Raw genomic sequence first — 11,837 nt, 5'->3', positions numbered from 1 at the left:
ACTCATATGTCCGCGCGAGCACTCAAATAATATAGTGTACTTTCTGTCAGTCTTTTTGATTACTTTTTACATTTAGTCAAGTTTTGACTAAATGTTTTAACATAGAGGGGGAATCGAGACAAGGGTCATGGTGTGTGTGTGTGTGTGTGTGTGTGTGTGTGTGTGTGTGTGTGTGTGTGTGTGTGTGTCTGTCTGTCTGTCTGTCTGTGTGTGTGTGTGTGTGTGTAGAGCGATTCAGACTAAACTACTTGACCGATCTTTATGAAATTTGACATGAGAGTTCCTGGGAATGATATCCCCGGACGTTTTTTTCTTTTTTTCGATAAATGTCTTTGATGACGTCATATCCGGCTTTTTGTAAAAGTTGAGGCGGCACTGTCACACCCTCATTTTTCAATCAAATTGATTGAAATTTTGGCCAAGCAATCTTCGACAAAGGCCGGACTTCGGTATTGCATTTCAGTTTGGTGGCTTAAAAATTAATTGATGACTTTGGTCATTAAAAATCTGAAAATTGTAAAAAAAAAAAAATTTTTATAAAACGATCCAAATTTACGTTCATCTTATTCTTCATCATTTTCTAATTCCAAAAACATATAAATATGTTATATTTGGATTAAAAACAAGCTCTGAAAATTAAAAATATAAAAATTATGATCAAAATTAAATTTCCGAAATCGTTTTAAAAACTATTTCATCTTATTCCTTGTCGGTTCCTGATTCCAAAAACATACAGATGTGATATGTTTGGATTAAAAACACGCTCAGAAAGTTAAAACGAAGAGAGGTACAGTAAAGCGTGCTATATGAAGCACAGCGCAACCGCTACCGCGCCAAACAGGCTCGTCACTTTCACTGCCTTTTGCACTAGCGGCGGACTACGTTCAGTTTCATTCTGTGAGTTCCACAGCTTGACTAAATGTACTAATTTCGCCTTACGCGACTTGTTCAATCATTAAAGTTGTAGTCAACTTGTTGAAACAATGGCGTTTTTACTTCCTTCGAATCATCAGTAAACGACCGTCAGGTTTATATATGCGGTATCTTTGTCGACTTCCTTGAATTTAACCGCGGTAAAGTTGATAAGTAATACGACCGACAATGCTATCCAATCTATCATCAATGTCCTCAACTATGCACTCATTGACACCTGTTTCCAGAGTATCCAGCTGTGACGTCAGAGGGCACGTCATGACCTTCGCGACCTTTCAGCCTCTCCTTTAATACATGCCCAGTTCCCTTCAGCGCGACGAAGTGAAGATACCTTGCCAATGCTTTTCGAGGATCCAAAAAAAAATCTTCCTTGTTTTCCTGCCCATGGTGGTGAAGCCGCCGGGTTGTCGGGGTTTGTGGGATCGTTTGAAGAGTAGCATCAATACAATCATGTTTGCAGTCAAACAATAATCCATATCTCATTCTCAAGCAAATACAAAACACACTCACACCTTACTTCGATTTTTATAACAAAAAGGTCAGCTATTTGAGGCACGTTATCATCAGTATTCACAATCAAACAGTTGTGAAGCTCAAGTAGATAACAGTACACTATCATAACAATCCTATTGTACTCTGAATCTTGTCGACAGTAAGGAAAACCATATGCGTCACAATGTCATCAAATTTCAGAATCAAAAAGTTCTGCAAGTCAAACACATATCATAACTCACTCACACCTTTAATCGGATTTTGTCAACGATAAGATCCACCTCATTTATCAGGCTCAGTATCATCAGTATTAACAAATCAAATAATTATAGAACTTAAGCAGATAACTTTAAACACTCATACCTTACTTTGGATTTTGCGAAGAATAAAATCTGCCAGAGGAGGCACATTAGTATCAATACTCACGATGACTGAACCAACTCCAAAACTAAAGTACATACACCACACACTCAAACCTTACTTTTTATTTTATCAGCAATAAGGTCAACCATGTGAGGAACATTGTCATCAATGTTCACAATCAAACAGTTCTCATCCGGGTCCGGTTCTTCCAGAGTATCCAGCTGTGACGTCAGGAGGTCAGAGGGCATGAAATGACCTTTGCGACCTCCCAGCCTCTCTTCTAATACATATCTGGTTCCTTTTAGCAGAACGAACAAAATGTCCGCTGATGAAGAAGACGATGATGAAGGAGATGAGAAGTGTTCTCCACTTCGCAGAACATCTCTGTAGTGTCTTTTTAGCGCTGAGCACGTCACCACGGCAGATTCTGATTTTTCTTGCAAACTGTAAAGTTCAGAAGAAGAAAAAAATTATTGGATGTGAATCAGTTCTGGATTGCTTCCGTTCGCAGGCATATTGCAACGAGAGCCGTGTCTCTTGGACACATATTAGGTTTTATCCTGTATACATACGTGAGAGAGACCACTCATGAGATAACAATATCTTTCCAACCACACGTGTGTATGTCATGAAAATGAGGTCGTGTCAAACTAGTCTGGCAGGGACCTGATTGTCCACTGCTCGTGATGCCAAAGTCACCGAGACAAACGTCAATATGGAAACCCTTTTAAGCCTGCTGTTTCCCCTGGAAGAATTTTTAGAACTAACACGTCACGCTACACTAAATTGACGTTTCTGTGCTTTGACGCCACAGATTGCACGAGGCTTTGGGAGAGATCGAGGTTTCGTCTTCAATTTGTACGCCTCGACTGCGGGACGTTTTGAGTAAAATACACTAAAGTACAGTATGTAGAATAAACAGAATACTACATGGCTTGCTGTGACGTACCCCGGCGATTTACACGAGTTGCTTTTTTAAAATATTGAACTGCGAGCGAAATTCCCTGTCATTTTGTACCCACGATCAGAAAAAAATCTTAGCAGTTTCACTGTGAAAATAGGCCTGCGCGTACCTGTTTGGTGCCAGTAATCCGAACCAACCTTTTAAAAATGTTGGTAAAAGCGAACTGATATATAATTATGTGCGTACATGGTAAACGCATGCAAAACAAGCATCTTGACTTGTCCTATGCATATGCAGTTACGCTTTCATAAACTTCTATAACCCGTCACAAACGTGCGCCTCAACAAACACAAACAAACAAACAAACAAACAAATGAGCGAACAAAAAAATATAAAGAGAAAACAACGGGCATGAAGTAATAGGTGACTATTTCCACGTTCCAGTCATACAACATCGGTGATCTAAGGGAGGCAATACAATTATCTTACGCGTGGAAATGTCGATCCGGTGCTGGTGGCTATTTCTAAAACGACTCCAATTGACTGCCAACCGTGCACAGAGTTCCGCAAAATGTGTCAATTTGTAACATTATCTGTTGGTTTTTTTTTTAAGAGAAAGGACTATGAGTACACCAGTCAGTCAAATGAACAACTATGATTTATTATATAAGCTGACGTACATAATCCATCCTGTTGAACCGTTTTCAACCTCAGTGTTCAGTGGGAATTCGTGTGTGTGTGTGTGTGTGTGTGTGTGTGCGTCCGTGTGTGTGTGTGTGTGTGTGTGTGTGTGTGTGTGTGTGTGTGTGTGTGTGTGTGTGTGTGTGTGTGTGTGTGTGTGTGTGTGTGTGTGTGTGTGTGATGAAAAACAATGAAATGCTAATTACCTTTTGATGTATTGATGAATTGCTTTCAGCCATGGCAGCCGATCCTGTAAGAGATCAAACACGTGTAGACGCGTGCAATAAAATTCACGTTATGGTCATCAAAAACCTTGTCACTGTTTCAAATAATGCACTAAAAACAAATACATGACGGAAGGAAAACAAGTCGCGTAAGGCGAAAATACAATATTTAGTCAAGTAGCTGTCGAACTCACAGAATGAAACTGAACGCAATGCCATTTTTCAGCAAGACCGTATACTCGTAGCATCGTCAGTCCACCGCTCATGGCAAAGGCAGTGAAATTGACAAGAAGAGCGGGGTAGTAGTTGCGCTAAGAAGGATAGCACGCGTTTCTGTACCTCTCTTTGTTTTAACTTTCTGAGCGTGTTTTTAATCCAAACATATCATATCTATATGTTTTTGGAATCAGGAACCGACAAGGAATAAGATGAAAGTGTTTTTAAATTGATTTGGACAATTTAATTTTGATAATAATTTTTATATATTTAATTTTCAGAGCTTGTTTTTAATCCGAATATAACATATTTATATGTTTTTGGAATCAGCAAATGATGGAGAATAAGATAAACGTAAATTTGGATCGTTTTATAAATTTTTATTTTTTTTTACAATTTTCAGATTTTTAATGACCAAAGTCATTAATTAATTTTTAAGCCACCAAGCTGAAATGCAATACCGAAGTCCGGGCTTCGTCGAAGATTACTTGACCAAAATTTCAACCAATTTGGTTGAAAAATGAGGGCGTGACAGTGCCGCCTCAACTTTCACGAAAAGCCGGATATGATGTCATCAAAGACATTTATCAAAAAAATTAAAAAAACGTTCGGGGATTTCATACCCAGGAACTCTCATGTCAAATTTCATAAAGATCGGTCCAGTAGTTTAGTCTGAATCGCTCTACACACACACACACACACACACAGACACACGCACATACACCACGACCCTCGTTTCGATTCCCCCTCGATGTTAAAATATTTAGTCAAAACTTGACTAAATATAAAAAGAAGCATAGTAATATTATCCATGGACAGCCAAGAAGACAGACAGACCGACCGACAGACAGACAGACAGATAGCAACAGACAGACAAACAGATTGACAGAAAGGCAGGCAGACAGACAGACCCCCACACACGCTCTTGCAGTCTGAATCGATTGTATAGCTCACATGATTGTCATCTAAAAGGACATCTTATTACTCATATATCGAGTCTTAATGTTTTCTCATTTGACGAGCAGTACACACATTCACAGAGCATTGATACAGACCTCATCCGTCAGTGGAGTGGATGTGGACATTTTGTGCTTGTTTGCCTCCGAATGGAACTCGTCTGCATCCCGAAACGACCAGCCGAGCTGCAGAAACAAAGTACTTGTGTAATGCGAGAATAATATTATTTTGACAAAGTGACAGAGACGAGCCTACGATAAATCTATAAAGAGGGTATTTTTCAAGAGACAGATAGTTACGTGCTGGTAATGTGAGATCAATGGTTAGGATATGTGGCTACACACACACACACACACTCACACACTCACACACACACACACACTCACACACTCACATGCACACACACACAAACAAAAACACACACAAACGCATTTATGCTGTAAACAAACACGCACACACACACACACACGCACACACACACACATGCACACTCACACACAAACAAAAACACACACAAACGCATGTATGCACACACAAACACGAACGCACGCACGCACACACATACACACACTGACACACACACACACACTCACACACACATACACACACACAAAACACGCTTGCGCGCCAGTGCCTTTATACGATGATTGTGCCGCTTACCCGCTCTGCTAAGGCTTCACCAATCGTCGTTCTGGGAAAAAGAAAACGGAAAAAAATATAACATAATTATTGACGGTTGCCCGGTTAATACACATTTTGCATAGACTTCAACAGTATGTGTTTATGTGTGTCCATCAGTATCACTATGTGGAAAAAAAAGAGTCAATGGTGTTAACAAGGTTTTTGTTGTGCTCTCTCTCCGACGCTCTGCCTGCGTGCACGCGTGCGTGGGGTTGTCTGTTCAAGCTGGTCAGTGAAATTGTGGAAATGATGTGGCATATGAAAGCAGAATGTCTTTTTCTTGTTATTCGTGGTGGTTATTTTTTATTTTTATAGACAGACTTATTCTGTTCTATCCAAGAACCTACATCTGGTATAAATAAACGACTTGTAATAATACATTTTCTTTCAAAAAAATGTACGACAAAACCATACCAATAAACACAAAAAATGTCAATGCCAATCATAAAAAACAAACGTCTAATAAACATAAATAAATAAATACGAATAAATAAATAAAAATATCTATACCTATCGAAAAGCCTTCGTGCGTATAATGTATCTTATCATATATATATATATATATATCCGTTACTGAGTTGTATTGTCGTCAGACGCCCATGTGTCAGATTGCCCTGCCCTTTATCACTTCTCAGACAAGTTTCTGCATCGCTTTGTCGCAACAACTCAAGCCTTACTTCCCAGTCAGATTTGTCATGCCGTGTGTTGGCAAAACAAGTCAGCATTTTACCGCTGGGAACGCCCCATTTTTCCTTTCCTCTGTACGTCCACCCAAGCCACATGCACATGACACTGGTTTGGGGGCAGTGTGGGGGTGGGGATGGGTGAGGATTTGTGAGTGTATGTGTGTGTTTTTGTGTGGGTGCGTATGTGCGTGCGTATATGTATGCGCGCGTGTGTCACTGCGTGTAAAATGTGTCAGTGCATGCCTATTAGAGCACTACTACTCTCAAGTTATAGAAGGTGCTGCTTCAGCATGTAGTCAGTGTAACAGCTAGCAGGTTCAGTACAGTGTGTAATCACGAGCTACTATCAGCTTGCTAATGTTCATCCACTCATATATTCAAGAGATCATCTGCACGTAATATGTGGCAGCCTCATAAACAACAGACAGCATATGATTCCTCTGATACGACGCAGAAAACTGAAAGCTCATCACAAATGACAAGCAGAACCCAAAATTCCTCAAATGTCTAGCCTACTTGTCTGTATAGACTGCATATTTCATATGCCAGACACTAGCGAACCAGCATATTCCCACAATTGTACTAGCGAGGCGGTCACACACCTGCACTTGCAGTGCTGTTGCAGATCGGAACACATGTTTGACCCCAACACCTGTCACTGTGTTACATTACAAAGATGATGATGCAGCGATTGAAATCGTTCATAAAAATGCAATGAAATACGAGTACATACTTGCCGCATCCACACACACCCATCACCACTACCACCACCATGGTCACTTATGACCAGGTTGCTGAAGACACATATATTTTCGCCAAGAACACTGAGGAATGGTTCGTGTCGTCTGCTATCGGCGTATCGCCGTGTTCAGTGTGTTAAACCTTGACCCTGAAAGATTCTCGACCTTCGCCCTTGGCGTTTACAGGCATGCGTACTCGACTTTATGTTGTATTTCCACAGGCACCTGACACTTTCCTTTTTCAATAGCAACAATTTTGGAGTTATGAACTTTTCTATTTTGGTTCTCTCTGAATTTGTCTGGTTTAGTTCTTGAATGACGTGCATTTCAATGTTTGGTCTGTTTATTATGATGGTACGTATTTCAATCAATATAAGTCACATGATCTCTGACTTTTATTATGAAAAAAGCCGCGGTTACCAAGACTATGTTTGTTATGTAAAAGCGTAGATAGAATTCAAAAAACGTATTTCATCAAAATTACCAGTTCACATAAGAGGAGGCCGCTGTGGACAGTTTTTTTTTTTTTGGGGGGGGGGCGGGGGGGGGGGGCGGGGGGGGGGGATTTAAAGCAGTACGTCGATCTGTCTTTTCACGACACACTCATTTTTCTTTGGCCAAAACACTACTTCAATATTAAAGGCTAAGCCAAATAATCACGCTGTTTGGTTGACAAAACAAAGAAGAGACATTTAGATTGGATAGTTCTGCAGTGAAAAAAAACCCCATTTTGTTCACAAGTTTTAAAAATTGCTTTCAAATTTCATGGTCAAGCAATTTCAGCAGATGAAACGTGTGTTTGTGTCAAATCTGAGAATATCCTTTTCTTCTACCGAAAATAAACACTCCTTCTTTTAACTTTATCACACACACACACACACACACACACACACACACACACACACACACACACACACATATATACACACACACACACACACACACACACACGCTAACGCTCACACACACACACACACACTCATACACACACCCTAACACTGACACACACACACACACAAACACTCACATACACACACTCACACACACACACACACACACACACACATAAACACTCACACACACACACATAAACACATACACACACACACGCACCCACACCCAAACACACACACACACACACACACACACACACACACACACTGACAAACACTCACACACACACACACATACACACACATACACACACGCGCGCGCGCCTTTAGTTTTCTGTGTATGACGTACATCAGTTTAACCCATCAAAGAAAACTGAACATACCCAAATCAATCGCACTAGGGTATTTGTTTTATCCAAAATCTTGCAGGAACCTCCACAAGATTACACGTGTTTAAAGGGCAAGGTGTTTGGCCGTTTAGTGATTAGGATCAGAGACATAGATAAAATCTTAGGATAGAGGATAACAGGGGTTGGAAAGGTTTGTTTAAGGAGTCTAAATTCGACCCAAAGAGCCGGTACATATGATGTCATATCCTGTATTTGAACTAACGAATTATAACAAACGAATGAACAAACAAACGAACGAACGAACGAACGGACGATCACTTGAAACTGTGACGAACGAACGAAATAATAATATTAATAATAATTACAATACGAGAATTTATAACGCGCACATATCTCACCAAAAGGCGACTCAAGGCGCACTCATACACATTTTTTCGCATTAACAACTCAAGCATACTCATATAACTTTCCTTTCATGGTAATCAAGTTGTGATTATCCTTTGCACTCTCAACGTGTGACTGACCGGCTCAGTGAGGTTAGAGTGGAGAAACTCGATCGATGAGTCGCTATACGTCGGTCAATTGATTCAAGTTCAATAAGTTAGGATAGAGGATAACAGGGGTTGGAAATGTTTGTTTGGAAATGGACACGTGACCACAGATCCATCATAGACTGAAACTGACTAGTCTCAGTTCAACATTAAAGTCAAGCGGCAACTGTCGATCAGTCATTGACGTTTCCCATCGGCCAATCATGAAACGCCGGGTGTATTAACTATTATTAAGGATTTCTATGAGCCAGTGCAGTAATCTGATTGCTTCCCATTACCGTAGCCGTCTATAAACGGCGCCGGTGGCGACGAATGCCTCTCTGTCACGCATCGTCGGTAGCGCGGCGCGAGCTCTGTTGTCTGTTGCGCTAGTCGCTTGCTGCCCAGTCACCTGCTGCAACCTTACGGTTTTGTTTGTTTGTTTCAGAGGACTATTTTACAGTCAGAGTAGACTACCTCCCTGCCAAGAGCGAGTTGAGGTATGAGTCGTTAGACTGAGTACTTCGACGTGCAGCAGGGTTGAATCACGGCCGGTGTTCGATCATCATAATCTCTGTGCAGTGACCGTTTTGCACTCTCTGTCTCTGTCTCTCTTTCTCTCTCTAACTCTCTCTCTCTCCCTCTATGCAATGCATTTTGTGTAGTATGTATAATGGATGGCCGCTGCCCCCCCCCTCTCTCTCTCTCTCTCTCGGTCTCTCTCTCTCTCTCTCTCTCTCTCTCTCTTTCTATCTCTTTCTATCTCTCTCTCTCCCTGTCTCTCTGTCTCCCCAGGCTCTCTCTCTCTCTCTCTCTCTCTCTCTCGAGGTACGCCCTCTCTCTCTCTCTCTCTCTCTCTCTCTCTCTCGAGGTACGCCCTCTCTCTCTCTCTCTCTCTCTCTCTCTCTCTCTCTCTCGAGGTACGCCCTCTCTCTCACTCTCTCTCTCTTTCTATCTCTTTCTATCTCTCTCTCTCTCTCTCTCTCTCTCTCTCTCTCTCTCTCTCTCTCTCTCTCTCTCTCTCTCTCTCTCTCTACCGGCACGGTTGGCCTAGTGGTAAGGCGTCCGCCCCGTGATCGGCCCGGAGGTCGTGGGTTCGAACCCCGGCCGAGTCATACCTAAGACTTTAAATTTGGCAATCTAGTGGCTGCTCCGCCTGGCGTCTGGCATTATGGGGTTAGTGCTAGGACTGGTTGGTCCGGTGTCAGAATAATGTGACTGGGTGAGACATGAAGCCTGTGCTGCGACTTCTGTCTTGTGTGTGGCGCACGTTATATGTCAAAGCAGCACCGCCCTGATATGGCCCTTCGTGGTCGGCTGGGCGTTAAGCAAACAAACAAACAAAAACAAGAGGCGAAGCCTTCAAGGCTCACGTAAGAAATCGACAAACAGTAACACAAACTCAATCACTCCGTCACACATACACACACACAGTAAGCATAGGTGACACGGTGCAAGAGTGCGAGACACTAGATCTAGATCTGTCTGTCTGTAGCCAGGCTACTTACGGGGACACGACTGCCACTGATCGAGATGGCCAGATCGAAACTGCGCTTTCGACAGCGCTTCCTCGCGCAGACACTGGAAACACGCTGTGCAGATTAACCTGTAGGAAATCTCCTTTGGTATCTTCTTTATCTATTTTTCTGGAGCTACGAAACCGAACAATGTGAAATCGTCTTCTCCGAATCGGCGAACTGCAGCTCGGTGATAACTGTATCTATACCACAATCCTTCACGCGATCTGACCTAACCTTGACCCCTGACCTGGTCTATATACCACACACGACACAAACCAGTCACCTGTTTTTACCCCCCCCCCCCCCCCCAAAAAAAAAAAAAAACCACCCCACCACCCGTTTTCTTTGGATACACACTTTAACTACATACGTGCCGACAAAATGTTGATCATTGCTTCAATACTTTGAAGCTGTTGCTTGAATAATAACCAGGTAAAATTAGTATTTCGGTGTTCAGTCAAATGTTAAAGTTTCTACCACAGACATATATACGCACGCACGCACGCACGCACGCACGCACGCACGCACAGACAGACAAAAGTTAACATCGCAAAGGCTACACTTACGTGAGCCAAAAATATCTCTCTCTCTCTCTCTCTCTCTCTCTCTCTCTCTCTCTCTCTCTCTCTCTCTCTCTCAACATAGGGCTCCCTCATGTATACACTGAAAGACTGACAAGTAAGCAAAGATCAATGCGATTGAGAAATACTGAAAGAAAATTGAACAGAAAAAAACACAACTGTTGACGAACAAATAAGCAAACCCAGGGGCGGATCTGGGGGGTGCAATGGGTGCAATTGTACCCCCCCCCCCCCCAGCGGGACAAAAAAAAAAAAAAAAGAAAAAAAGAAGAAAAAAAAAAAGAAGAAAAATGTATCACCTGAAAATAGCACTTTACACGCTCAGATTGCACCAGATTGCACAATTTTGCTTCCTTTTTGAGTCACTTGAGAAAAAGTGACTCTATGTAATCGGTCAGTGTTAGTCTGTCCGGCCGGCCGTCCGGCCGGCCGGCCGTCCGTAGACACCACCTTAACGTTGGACTTTTCTCGGAAACTATCAAAGCGATCCGGCTCATATTTTGTTTAGTCGTGACCTCCAATGACCTCTACACTTTAACGATGGTTTCGTTGACCTTTGACCTTTTTCAAGGTCACAGGTCAGCGTCAAAGGAAAAATTAGACATTTTATATCTTTGACAAAGTTCATCGGATGTGATTGAAACTTTGTAGGATTATTCTTTACATCAAAGTATTTACATCTGTAGCCTTTTACGAACGTTATCAGAAAAACAAGGGAGATAACTAGCCTTTTCTGTTCGGCAACACACAACTTAACGTTGGGCTTTTCTCGGAAACTATAAAAGTGACCGGGCTCAAATTTTATGTGAACGTGACTCCCAGTGACCTCTACACTTTGACGTCTGCTTTGGTGACCTTTGACCTTTTTCAAGGTCACAGGTATGTCTTGAAGGAAAAAAATTGAAATATCATATCTCTGAAACTATTCATCGGATTTGATTCAAACTTTATAGGATTATTCTTTACATCAAATTATTTACATCTGTATTGTGTTGTGAATAGCAATTTCTTCCTGTCCATCTGATGCCTCATATAATATTCAGAACTGCGAAAGTGACTCGATCGAGCGTTTGCTCTTCTTGTTAA

General features: G+C 41.7%; 1 protein-coding gene across 1 annotated transcript; it reads right to left on the bottom strand.

Annotated features, from left to right (window-relative positions):
• Window positions 1–325: 325 nt before the first annotated feature.
• On the bottom strand, window positions 326–7,040 carry LOC138983031 (probable gluconokinase). Its single transcript, XM_070356436.1, has 5 exons — window positions 6,871–7,040; window positions 5,431–5,461; window positions 4,869–4,955; window positions 3,580–3,623; window positions 326–2,232 (listed from the first exon to the last, which is right to left on the bottom strand). The coding sequence occupies exons 1-5, from the start codon at window positions 6,909–6,911 to the stop codon at window positions 1,896–1,898; spliced, it is 540 nt and encodes a 179-aa protein (XP_070212537.1). The 5' UTR covers window positions 6,912–7,040; the 3' UTR covers window positions 326–1,895.
• Between the last annotated feature and the right edge of the window lie 4,797 nt (window positions 7,041–11,837).

Source organism: Littorina saxatilis, linkage group LG1, assembly GCF_037325665.1.
Source record: "Littorina saxatilis isolate snail1 linkage group LG1, US_GU_Lsax_2.0, whole genome shotgun sequence".
NCBI classification, from domain to species: domain Eukaryota; kingdom Metazoa; phylum Mollusca; class Gastropoda; order Littorinimorpha; family Littorinidae; genus Littorina; species Littorina saxatilis.
This window is presented reverse-complemented; position numbering and strand designations above follow the sequence as displayed.